The following is a 13,504-nucleotide window of genomic DNA, read 5'->3' as shown; positions in this document are numbered from 1 at the left end:
GACACTCCGCTCCGGTGCAACACAACACATTGATTAGCGCCACTCATCCAAGACGACACGCGGGTTTCATGTAATGAAGGCAACCTTTTCTCCTCGGACTGACATCCCTGTGCAACAAACGTGCACGCTTTGTCTGCCTGAAGTACGACAGTACATTTTGTATTACATTTTACAATGATGTGTTCAAATTTGTGTAAAAATACATTTAAAAATTGAAATAGGTGGCACGGTGGGGCAGCTGGAAAGTGTTGACCTCACAGTTCTGAGGTCCAGGGTTCAGTCCTGGTCCTGCCTGTGTGGAGTTTGCATGTTCTCCCCAAGCCTGTGTGGGTTTCCTCTGACATCCCAAAAACATGCAACATTAATTGGACACTCTGAATTGTCCCAAGGTGTGATTGTGAGTCCGGCTGTTTGTCTTGATGTGCCCTGCGATTGGATGGCAACCAGTTCAGGGTGTACCCTGCCTCCTGCCTCAAGATAGCTGGGATAGGCTCCAGCACTCCCGCGACCCTCGTGAGGATAATCGGCTCAGAAAATGGATGAATGGATGAATTCATAGCCTTGGCTATTCATTTTAAGAGGAAACCGTGATGAGGTACAGTGAAGATTAGCACTTTCTTTGAGAACTACAGTATAAAGGTCAGCTTTGCAGCTGCCATTTGCGAGGCGGTTGTGTCGTGGTGAAAAGTCATACTAATAAATAATATCACATAGTATTGTTTTTACCCCAGAGTGGGTAAGTGGGTATTAGAGAGTTGTGGCTTTTATTTACTCAAACAGACAAATGGCATTATAGACACCAAGTGGTTAAATACCAAGAGAGAATAGAGAATACCGCTTATGTGCAACGGTCTCTAATTATGTAACCCAGGGTACCAATAATATATCAATAAAACTGTCAACGATGAAGCGGTAGGAGTTGTAACCTTCATAAACTGAAAACAGATTCACACCAGGGACAAATACAAGCAACACCTGGAACTACTTTACCACTTTAGAGATTAACTAAATTGGACCTTGAAAGTTTTTAATGCGCGTCTCACTAGTCATTGTTTTAGTTTTTGTTTTAGTCTTCATTTTGTACATTTTGCTGTTCTTGAACAAGTATCCAAATGACTGAAATGAATGAATGAACTATTAATGGCCCAATTCACCTAAGAGTTGGGTTTCTTCTTCTTCACCATCATGCTGTACACTTTTTGAAATCACGAGTCCAAGTTGACCCCAACAACTGATCAAGAGTACTTTCAAACAGATGCACTTGGCCACTTACAGTGAAGAAAATAAGTATTTGAACACCCTACTATATTCCAAGTTCTCCCACTTAGAAATCATGGAGGGGTCTGAAATTTTCATTGTAGGTGCATGTCCACTGTGAGCGAGATAATCTAAAAAGAAAAATCCAGAAAACACAATGTATGATTTTTAAACAATTTATTTGTGTGATACAGCTGCAAATAAGTATTTGAACACCTGAGAAAACCAATGTTAATATTTGGTGCAGTAGCCTTTGTTTGCAATTACAAAGGTCAAACGTTTCCTGTAGATGTTCACCAGGTTTGCACACATGTCAGGAGGGATTTTGCCCCACTCCTCCACACAGATCTTCTCTAGATCAGACAGGTTTCTGGGCTGTCGCTGAGAAACACGGAGTTTCAGCTCCCTCCAAAGATTTTCTATTGGGTTTAGATCTGGAGACTGGCTAGGCCACGCCAGTACCTTGATATGATTCTTACGGAGCCACTCCTTGGTTTTCCTGGCTGTGTGCTTCGGGCCATTGTCATGTTGAAAGACCCAGCCACGACCCATCTTCAATGCTCTGACTGAGGGAAAGAGGTTGTTCCTCAAAATCTAACAATACATGGCTGCGGTCAGCCTCTCCTTAATCCAGTGCAGTTGTCCTATCCCATGCGCAGAAAAACACCCCCAAAGCATGATGCCATCACCCCCATGTTTCACAGTAGGGATGGTGTTCTTGGGATTGAACTCATCATTCGTCTTCCTCAAAACACGGTTAGTGGAATTATGACCAAAAAATTCCATTTTGGTCTCATCTGACCACAAAACATTCTGCAATGACTCCTCTGTATCAGCCAACTGGTCAATGGCAAACTTAAGACGGGCCTTGACATGTGCTGGTTTAAGCAGGGGACCCTTCCGTGCCATGCATGATTTCAAACCATGACGTCTTGGTGTATCATCAACAGTCACCTTGGAAACGGTGGTCCCAGCACTTTTCAGGTCATTGGCAAAGTCCTGTCGTGTAGTTCCGGGCTGATTCCTGACCTTTCTAAGGATCATTGAGACCCCACTAGGTGATATCTTGCATGGGGCTCCACTCCGATTGAGATTGACCGTCATGTTTAGCTTCTTAAATTTTCCAATGATTGCTCCCAACAGTGGACCTTTTCTCACCAAGCTGCTTGGCAATTTCTCTGTAGCCCTTTCCAGCCGTGTGGAGTTGTACAATTTGGTCTCTGGTGTCTTTGGACAGCTCTTTGGTCTTGTCCATGTGACAAGTTTGAGTCTTACTGATTGTATGGGGTTGACAGGTGTCTTTATGCAGCAAACGACCTCACACAGGTCGTTTTAATTCAGGATAATACATGGATTGGAGGTGGACTTTTAAAAGCGGACTAACAAGTCTTTGAGGGTCAGAATTCTAGCTGATAGGCAGGTGTTCAAATACTTTTTTGCAGCTGTATCACACAAATGGTTAAAAAAATCATTCATTGTGATTTCTGGAATTTTCTTTTTAGATTATGTCTCTCACAGTGGACATGCACCTAAGATGAAAATTTCACACCCCTCCATGATTTATTTGTAAGTGGGAGAACTTGCAATATAGCAGGGTGTTCACATACTTATTCTCTTCACTCTAGGTGAAGTTACGAGGATAAGAACACACATGAAGAGAAACTGGAAGAGTCACATAAAGGCATACTGTAGAGGTCTTTAGCATTGTGTTGGTCGATTCAAGGGGTCAGAAACCAGTTGTCGTTTAAGCCATTCAACTCCTTGTTCGGGAACAGCAAATGGTGGAAAACCTTCTAAAACACTGAACAGCGGGAAGTTTGTGTTCAAAAGTTATGAGAAGGTCACATTAAATTCACGTGTAAAGGTTGGCACGTAGCGTAGTGTATATTGCCATTTCCACATACAATGAGTCTCGCTAAGTGGTTCAAATTCTGCCTCATTTAAAAAAAAATATGACACAGAGTACGGAAAAGTCATACTATGAATTTCCATTTTTCGTTTCACCGAAGTCCAAGGAGACGGGGTTGCACTCTTCCGTTGCGAGAAAGGCATCTAAATTTGTCTCGGTGTAGCTTTTCATAAAATGATGCCCTTTAAGCTGCATTTGCCCTTTTTCCTGTTATATTAAAAAGAAAAAAGAAAAAAAAAGAAAAAGACAACCACCCAGTCTGAGTGACATCTCAGAGTGGCTTCACTTCCTGTCCCGCCCACCACCACCACCACCACCCCCACCTAACAGGGGAGTTTGTCTCATACAAGGGAAGACGCGTGCGTTGTCATGACTGTATCGTTGATATGAACTGCATTTGGTAACGTGCTTGTCTTGCTCTTATTTGAGAAAAAAAAGCAAAGAAAAAAGTAACGTGTTGCACATTTGACGTGATCTTCTATCTATCTAAAAATCACCTGACCAGGAGTCCGTCTTGAGACGAGCTCATCTCGTTTTCAAGAGTGTCCTGGCCGACGAGTAGGCACCAGGTAAACATTTCTTTCCAGCTGCAACATTCGAACGGCGACTTGAGAAAAAGGGGGAAAAAAAGTGTGCCTGTAAAGGCTGGCTTAGTGGGACCCGTCCCTAAATTCATCCTCCGACAGCTTCTTGTCCCCAACCCTCCTCCCTCCTCTGCACTAGGATGCATACGCATATTTCCAAGCACCCGCACCGGTCGCCGGATGGACACATAACTAATGTCAACAAGGGAAAGAATGCAGGAAACAAAGATACCTCATTCACATGACTTTTTTTTTTTTTTTTTACATTTCTTGTGCTGTTATAGAATATTCACCTGGACTCTGGCTCAGCTTTTATTTTGAATATTTTGTTGAAAGGGTTCAAATCTTCAGATTAGTAAAACTTTGCTAATGCAATTGCCCACCCTGTAGAGTTTTTCACATTACATTATTTTCATAACCTTACATTCCAACTTCACTACCATTAAAAATAAATCTGCTACCACACATGGACGAAAATAGAATGTTCTGTTTTTCTTCTATACACAACACATATCGTATCATATATTACTGAGCGTTTTATCCCAATGTGGTCTGAAAAAGGGGGGTGTTTCTCGTTACAAACGGGTGGGGAACATTTGGGCCATCCACGGCCAATGAGGGCATTTTATTTGGTCGGCTTGGCGTTGAAATTCTAAAAAGCCCATTTTGCCTACAAATCCTCATTATATACATAAGATAAACATTTGTTCCATCTTATTTTTCATAAGATTAATATGCCACTCAGAGGTCTTTGTTATAAACACAAAAATAGCCCACGTTTGAAAAACGGTTTCCCACCCCTGCCCTTAAGGAATTCTGACTGAAAATGACAATTTTTTTTGTTTTGTTTTGTTTTCAGATTTCAATCATGTTTGTTTTCATCCTAATGTTCATATTTATTTGTTTAGCATACTTTCACCCCTTTACTTCTGATGTCATACATGTATTCATATTTATGTTTTATATGTTATGTTTACGCAGCACAGTGGAGTAACTTGGCTTGGCCTCACAGTTCTGAGGACCAGCGTTCAAATCTCACTTGTGTGGGGTTTGCAGGTTCTCCCCGTATCTGCGTGGCTATTATCCGGGGACTCCGGTTTCCTCCCACATCCCAAAAACATGCAACATTAATTGTACACTCTAAATTGTCCCTAGGTGTGATTGTGGTTGTGACTGGTTGTTCGTTTCTATGTGCCCTGTGATTAGCTGGCAACCAGTTCAGGGTGTACCCTGTCTCCTGCCCGAAGACAGCTGGGATAGGCTCCGGCAACCCTTGTGAGCATAGGCGGGTCAGAAAATGAATGAATGGATATATTGTTTAGTATTTTGTAATGCTTATTTATTCACGTATTTTTTTGTCACTTTTGTGTGGTTTTTAGGAGGGTATCTGTGTAGGTTCAGTTAAAAATGCATAAAAATAGTTATTTCTTTTCCATCATCATTTTTTGTCATTTGGCAGTTAATTAAATTTGAATGTCTTTTTTGCCTTATTTTTATAGAGTTCTACTTGAGATTTTAAAATGTACCTGAAAAAATTAAGTACATGTTTATGGGGTAAATAATAATTACCAATTATTTTGATGATAATGAGATGTGGACAATACTAGATGCAGATGTTAAAGTGTGGTGATCAATGGGAATTGTAACAAATGGAGGATCAATTGGTCTAGTTTAGAAAAAGTAATCGATACAGGGTCTCTCAAAAAAAGAGAAAGAGAAAAAACAATCTATTAAGATTTACACTCAAATTAACATGTTTTCAAATGTTTTACTCTAAAAGGAAACATTCTGCTTTTTCTTTCCCAATTTGAAACAGTTTTTTGGTTTCTAAATAATTGTTTAAAGGCGAGGCACATTTTGAATTTTTGAAGCTTTGCGATCATCGGTTGAAAACAAATCTACATGATAGGATGAAAATGTGAATGTGAATATGTTGGTGAACTACATGCCATACATCTTTTGTTTTTCAACATGAAACCTATTTAATTGGGGTTGATAGGATGTGCATTTACTTATATGTTCATGTTTCAAATTAGTAATTTTTGGCAGACAACTTGTGTGAAGTGAAAAGGTCTTACCATTGAAAACAAACAAAAGGACTATTTCAAAGAAGTTGTAAAATTACATTACTCTAGTTTCAGCAAGTGAAGCAGAGCAAAAATTGCGACCCACTCTTTTCTCGTGAGCTCTTTTGGACACCATATTTTTTTTGGTTGTCTAAACAGCCACGTGAGTGTTCTGAATTGTTGACTGTTTTTCCAATCCACAGAGCTAAACACCGTCATCTTTAAAAATGCAATAAAAACTGCATTGTAAGTCAACTGGTAGTGTGTGGTGCTAGCTTTAGCCTTTAGTGAGAAACAGCAGTCCACAGAGGTGACATCAATCCTTCTTAAGCCCGATGTGAGGTTGTTAGCTTATCGGCGGCCTTGAGCGAAAAAACGTCGTTCGAGCGTAGAAGCGTTCAGCCCTTGGAGGGCGGACGGAGTCTTCATGATGAAGTGACTGAGGCTGAAGCCTCCGGCGCTCTTCTAGCCCACTCCGTCTTCTTTAGCCAGCAACGTTATGTCACGCACTGTCGATACGCAAAGCCCGCAGTGATCGTTAGAAGTACGCCCTTTGGCGTTGGATGGCTTCAGTCACTGCATCATCATGACAAGGTTCTAAATGACCGTACCGGTCTGTTGCAATGTACCATACTGCAGTCTTGTCTTTGAAGCTCCAAAGAAGCCACAAAAAACGCTCGGTTGCTGGTTAGGCTTGATGGACACGACATGGCATGACAGGGAAAGTTTCAGGTGCTTTAGCAGTTTTGTAGTTTTCCGAAGCTACCAAAGCTATGGCAGTCCTTCCTAAACAAGATCAAGATCTGCCGTTTTGTTTTTTTGTTTCCATTCAGAAAAGAAAGTTCGAGCAGAATATTATAAAATAATGGCCTTTAAAGAGGGGTGGGGGGCATCATAAATATACAAAAATCGGAGTAGTTTTATTAATGGAAAAAAATCTACCAGAGGTTTTTCCCAGGAGTGAATTGTGATATGGGCGATATGTGGATTCTCTCTTGTACTCCAAACAGGTTCATTTAAAATGAATAAAATAATACATTCTAGAGAATATACTGAGATTTTTTGGACCTCAAGTTTCCCATTTAAAGGAAAGAAGCTATAATGTTATGCAAAATCCTTTAGCATTACTAGAATTTTTTAAAACTGTAGTATGAGTGAGTTTCCTACTGTCTACGGGGCAACATAACCCGTGTTTGAAAGACTTGGAAGGCGCCGTAGTTTGAGAACTTACTATTGGTAGATTACTAACCTTTGCTGATACAGCAGTAAAGTCATAACTACAGTACATATTACAGGATGTAATGTTCAAAAAAGTCATTTAAAAGCCAGTCCCAAGATTTGAATCAGGCCTCGTCCAAACAGATGGAATACAACCCGCCGACGCGAGCTGCTATGACGCATATCCAAACCGTGCGTAAAAAAGGGGAGGACCGCCAGCGCAATATGCCCTTTATGATGAGTAATTAGTTCATTTTCAACATGAATCGATTGCATTTTTAAGTTCCTGGGGGGTCTCCACTATGCGTAGCCACTGTGGCAAAGTAGTTTTAAATGCAGCAAGAGAGGAATTATGCAATTTTCTAACTTAATTGTGCAGTCCAGTTGGGAGCACAACAGCCATTCGTAATTGTTTCATAAATATATATGAACGTCACCTCAAAAGCACTCTGTGGTAACAATGGTAAAATATTTTTTTTTTTATCTTGAGAAGTGGTTTCCTTGTGTGTGCACTAGTCCTTGTGGTATGAATAGATTGCAAATTAGACATGTTTAAGAGGGAAAAATGTCCAGTCGTGACTCGTGGCTGCGAATCATCAGTATTCCGTGTTTTGTCAGCACTTCCCCGCCAGTCGACGCCACACGAAATCTGTCTTTTTATGTGTCCTTCACCCCTTCCTCTCAGATACCTTTAGTCGCCATCCCACCATCACCATTCAGTGTACCTCTCACCTCACGTTCCATACGACCGAGCTTAGAGTGAATGTGTGAAGGTGCAGCCTGAAGACATTAGAAATTACCGTGACTGTCATCGGTCACGTCCAGAGGTGGTAAAAGTACTCACACACTCTAATTGGGTAGAAGTTGAGACACATGCAGTGATATGTCATAAGTACACAAATAAAATGTAATATTTACTCTCAACCTTTTGAAATACTCATTTTGATAGTTGAGCACAATGGGGAAAAAAAAAAAGAGTGAGGAGAATGAATCATGTTGGTTGTTAGGTCAGTTATTGTTTTTTTGAGGGTGAGCAAGTAACTAGCATTGGCTACAAAACTGCATGTTTGCACAGTTTTGCTGAAGTTGTGAACTGACAAAGCATGGACCGTCTCTGACGGTATGCTAACCATTTATTAAAATTGCTTCTCCGCTCTATCTCTCATTTTGTGAAGTAACAATAGAGTAGAAAACGAGCTTATCAAAGCTACGCTAGTGAACCACGTTATCTAACTCTGGAGCATGTCCAAAGTGTTTATTCCCCCAATTCTAGACATGGTAACTCTCGTGGTTAGTTGAAAACAATTTCGAAACTGCATTCTATTAATATATGACTGCCCCCTTGACTTTGCCAAAGAGTGATGGGTCACGAACGTAGGATATCAGGACAGTGGACTTTATCTTTTTCAGTTCAGGGAAAAGTTTGATGGGTTCACCCCACTCAACCATCACTCATTCAGCTAACTTGTTGATCGCATTTTACGAATCTCACTTTGAGGTAGGGTAGAGCCTGCTCCAATGATTGTCTGCTGCATCGAGGTTTCTTGGTGGCAGTAGCCAATCATATTTAAATAAAGAGCGTCCAAATTATAATTCGAGTGGGATTCATAATTACACATCTTTGACGCCTCCGATAAAAATAATAACCAGCTGAGGTGTTATCATCTGCAAAGGTTGGGAAAGTAACAAGCCCATTTTGACAAAGTAAGGAGTACAACGTGTAGATATTTGTTTTCAAAAAATAAAGTTATCCAAAAAATACAAACTCAAAGCACACGTAGCAGAAAAATGTAGTTCGGAATCATAGTTAAGTGGTAGGTGGTTACTTCCCACCTCTGGTTAAGTCTTCAAGCAGCATCTTGTCGTGTTTGCCCTGAGCCAGGCCAGCTCACCTCTCTCGACTGCTCCCCAACAGGGAAGAAGAACTCTTTACTGCTGCAGAAGTTCCAGAAGGACCTGAACGCCGGCGTTTTCAACACGCAGGAGAACGAGATCTTGAAACAGATCATTCGCCAGGACCGGGAGATGGTGATGATGGTGGACCGCAAGCAGTCGGTCAGCGGGATGAACTCGACGCCAATGTCCGGCAATTCCATCATTAACTCGCCAGCACAGCAGCCCTTCTCCGCCGCCTTCGGGATGAGTCAGTTCCAGCAGTCGTCGGTCCCTTTGACCTACAGTGCTTCAGCTATTGCCAACGCCTCCGCTGCCCGAATGCTGCCGGCTGCCGCCGCAGCGGCCCTCTACCCCACTACCAGCGTTTCCCATCTCGGTTCCTCCTCCGCCAACCCCCAGACGCCGCTCCAGGGCGCCATCATGTCGCCGTGCTCCTTCACGGCCGCCATGTGCAGCCCACCGGTACAGACGCCACTGGCCAGCCGTAGCTTCCAATACGGCTCTCCCACGGCGTCCCAGCTCTCGCTCATCCAGCAGCCTGTCGGCCAGGCATCTCTCACCGGCCAGCAGTCGCAACTTAGCCAGCAGACACCCGTGTCAGCCGCAGGTGGTGCCGTGACGCAGCAGCAGTCCCCGCAGCAGCAGCAGGTCCCTTCGCCCCAGCGAGGCGACGTCCACAAGAGCACGCAGGCTCTGCAGTCCGGCAGCTTGAGTCGAGACGTGCGACACTTGTCTGCCTCGCAGCCATCCCTGCCGCACGACATGTCGCTCGGGCTGCGGGCGCATCAAGCCTCGGGCGACTCGCTGGCCTCCATCACGCCGCTCGCGGTGACAGCGGCTGCGGCGGCCATCCAGGGGATGAGTCTCCAGAGCGGCATCCGCACCACAGTGCCCCAGCGGGTAAATTTGTTCCGGCAGATGTCGTCGGGGGCCCTGCCTCCCGTCCGCTCCACATCAGCGGCGATGGCGGCAGCGACGGCAGCCTCGTCATCATCAGGCCAACACAGGGAATCCCCTGGCTCTCGGAGAGATTCTGTCCTGAGCAGTACAGAGACTGACCAAGACAAAATGCGCTTTGCATCAAATTTATGATCCCATTTTTTTTTTTTTTTTTTAACAATGGAGGACCTCCAAACTACTTCAGCATAGTTTTCTCTTCTCAGATAACCTCATTGAAATCCTGTACATACACCTCCCTTGGATTATATTTTAGACACATTGTCTCCCTACTTAAGAATGTATATTATACAGATAATCTCTTTTTCTTTTATGCCATATCTAGGAAAATATACACATACAGTATCTGGTATACGGCCTGTATGTGTGTATCTGTATATATGATACGAGTGGAAGCGTTGTGAGGATGTGCGAGTGCATGTGACTGTGTGTTGAAATCCAACTATAATATATTTCACAATGGCAATTGAAAAAAGCTGTAGTATAAAAAAATGTCTTCCTTTCTGAGAAATATAATGAATTATATACAATGTATGAATTTTTTTATTTATACATTTGTTTTTTTTTTATCTGCAATGCATTATGGATGGTGACTTCCTTTTCCACCAACGAGGAAGAAGCAGCTTTCAGCGTCACTGTGGAATCATACGTACAAAGTAAACACTTGCAAATCATCTTTAAAAAAAAAAAAAAAGAAGACAAAGAAGAACAAGCAAACAAACAAAAAAAGCACATGCTCACACAAAGGAATTTTTGGGGGACTTACGGAAAACTAAAACTTTCGGGAAGTCTTCTCAACCTTGACAGTGTTAAAGGAATGAATAAAAGAAAATGCTGCTTTAAGATGAGCGTGACGGATGGACGAAAGGTCGGATGGGTGCGCTTGTTTTCTATTCCTCATTTAGGATCATTGAAAGGTGACGTTATGATGACAAAGAAAGAAATTAAACTCTGTGTATATTTATAATATTTATAAACTAAAGAATTATCACCATTATGCAATAGACTGTGACATAAAGATTACCTATACGTGTGCTGTAAATAGTTTTTGTAGAGCTAGTATTTACAGATACTGTGTGGTGCATTCTCTCTATCATAAGGAAATGTCTTACTTCTGTCGGGAAACCCAGCGAACCCACCTGCAAACGATAAAAAAGACAAATGAACCTTAATGTAAAAAAGAGCACACTGGTGACCAGGCTCAACGAGAGTCCCATTTTGCCAAAAAGAATATTTTATTTTTAAGAGTCTATTCAACTAAAAACCACTTAAAACCACCGAACAGTAAAAGTTAAAGAATCCACTTTTACTTCTTTTTTTTTTTTTTTTTGTAGGCAATGTTCGGTTCAGTATGCATTTTGTTTGATGGCATTGGAGGTTCCTAAATTACCAGCTTTGGAAATATATTTATAATTGTTCATGTTTTCTTCTCCTCTTAATATTGATTGTTAAGGCTGCTACTTCTCTTGGATTAAAAATGTGTCGCAGCAATCCTTTGGTACTAACTCCCACATTGCGACTTAAGCGGTATATTTTCCAAAGACTTGGTTTCAATTATTAACTGTAAAACCACCGGAATGTTTGACTTTTTCAATTCAATCTCCAAAACGTTTTACAAATTTGAAGGCACGTTTTTGGCTTACTATTTTGGGGATAAATTCTGAATTGGGAACCTCATGAATGTGGACAATCATAAACCGAGGACCCCTTGTAGTCGTATTATTATTAACAACTGTCAAAATAGTAGCTGTTGTTTCAGGAATGGACTAAACAAAGTTATGAATTCTTAAAAGTTGATTCAGTGGAGGTAGCTTGAGGGTTTACGGCATTATGAGATAGTCCCCTGGTCCAATTAAGGATTTTAAGCTTTCCCCCAAATTTGGCTGATTAAAGACTCCAGGGTGCTCCTTTTTGCATTAAGGTTCTACGTCTCATGTGAATCCTTCCCCGTGGGCTCGGACAGGCGAAACCATCCCAAAACTGGTCCCAGAACTTTCCAGGCAAAGCTCTCCAGTCTTTCTGTCATTGTGGCCTCCAGGGTGGCCTAGCACATACTGTAAATACAGTGAGATGGTTAAACCTATCCAAGTCCTTGGAGGAAAGAGCTTCTGGCAACCAGTTTGTGTTGATAGTGTACCGATACGTTCCCACAACCGCTGTCAATGAACGCATGCACTGTCACGACAAAAAAAAAAGTAATAATAATGTTGACGTTAAATGTGGATGTTCGATTATGTTAACTGTCCGCCCTCCTCGCTGTCGTTCTGTGCGAGCATCGACTTGTCACATGGACATTCTTACGTATTTGTGCCTAAACTAGAGCCATGTTCCGCTCATCTTTGGTTCATCCAGATGTTCCTCTTCTACGTCTTATGTCTGTGTCTGTGTTGTTGTTTTTCTTTTGAACGGCAAGGAGTTTGCGGCCACGGCCAAATGTCTCACAGCGTCCAACCTTTTCAAGCAGCTCGTTCATTTTCTTTCTCACATTCACACTATCTGTAAAGTGGATTTTTTTTCATTTTTTTGGGGGGGGAGGCAGGGGTACTGCAATCTTGAAATATCACAGTCGACAAAAGATACAAACATTAAGCACCTTTCATACATTTCTTTTTCATAGCTTAGGCACTGACGTTTGTGCAAGGAAACTGGCCAAAGTGAGGGAAAAAAAAGTTATTGTATTTTTGTTACAAATTGCACTTTTGAAGTAGAAAACTAAACATCTTTTTTTGGTGGTGGGTTTAAACAATGAGCGCTTAATTGTGAATCTGCCATAGTTACATAGGAACGATTAATGATGCGTCGGAGGTCTGTTACTTTTTCGCATTTTTTAAAAAAATCTTATTTTATACTTGCCTTTGGAGGGAGTGCTTCCCAACTATGTGCTTTTGTTTTTATTTTTTCTTTCCTCTTTAGATCAGTTACCAGATGGGCATTAATGGCGACATTACAAGCTTACACTTTAGCACCATAGAGACCCTCAACTAACCAGCACATACTGTATGGTTGTGTGTATATTTTTCATTTTGTTCTTTTTTTTTTTTTGCCATCATACGTCGGATTGTTTGGTGTCGGCGGAATAAAAGTAGAGATGCAAAAAGATTTTTCATAGATGACAAGAGCCACATTTCAGTTTTGAGTTTTTTTCGCGGAGGACAAGAAAGATTCATGTAACCTTTCTTACAACAATATGCAGACAAACAGTGTTTGTCAAAAAGATCCTTTTTATTTTTCTTTTGTTTTTGTTTTAAATTGTAAATAATAAACCTTTAAGATATAGAAAATAAACGACCTATTGTCATTTAAAAGCGAATGTGTGCGTCATCGTCTTTTTGATTTGGGCAAGTCGCCATAGAACCTACAGATGGTTGGGAAAAGGTTCTGGGAGAGTCAGCACTTCCAGGCCCAGGCGAAATATTGAAAATACCTTTGGGAAGGGGATTTCCATTCATTACCTTTCAAGTGACAGGGCCAAAGTCGTAAAGCTGCCTGCCCAAAAGACACATTCTCTCCCTCGCAGGTCAAACGATTGCTTTCTATGTTCTGAGCAACGGCAGCTTTTGAGGCAAGCTTGTCCTGAATAAATCTCCCAAGACTCACTTTTGAATGGTGGCGTTGCT

General features: G+C 41.6%; 1 protein-coding gene across 1 annotated transcript in view; it reads left to right on the top strand.

Moving 5' to 3' along the window:
- LOC133491010 (potassium/sodium hyperpolarization-activated cyclic nucleotide-gated channel 1) overlaps nucleotides 1-13,166 on the top strand; it is an 87,142-nt gene extending 73,976 nt beyond the window's left edge. Inside the window, exon 8 of the mRNA XM_061801825.1 lies at nucleotides 8,950-13,166. Within this exon, the coding sequence (XP_061657809.1) occupies nucleotides 8,950-10,022 (1,073 nt within the window). The 3' untranslated portion in view covers nucleotides 10,023-13,166. The remainder of the gene's footprint in view (nucleotides 1-8,949) is intronic.
- The last annotated feature ends 338 nt before the right edge of the window (nucleotides 13,167-13,504 follow it).

This window comes from Syngnathoides biaculeatus, chromosome 17 (genome assembly GCF_019802595.1).
Source record: "Syngnathoides biaculeatus isolate LvHL_M chromosome 17, ASM1980259v1, whole genome shotgun sequence".
In the NCBI taxonomy this organism is placed as follows: Eukaryota; Metazoa; Chordata; class Actinopteri; order Syngnathiformes; family Syngnathidae; genus Syngnathoides; species Syngnathoides biaculeatus.
This window is presented reverse-complemented; position numbering and strand designations above follow the sequence as displayed.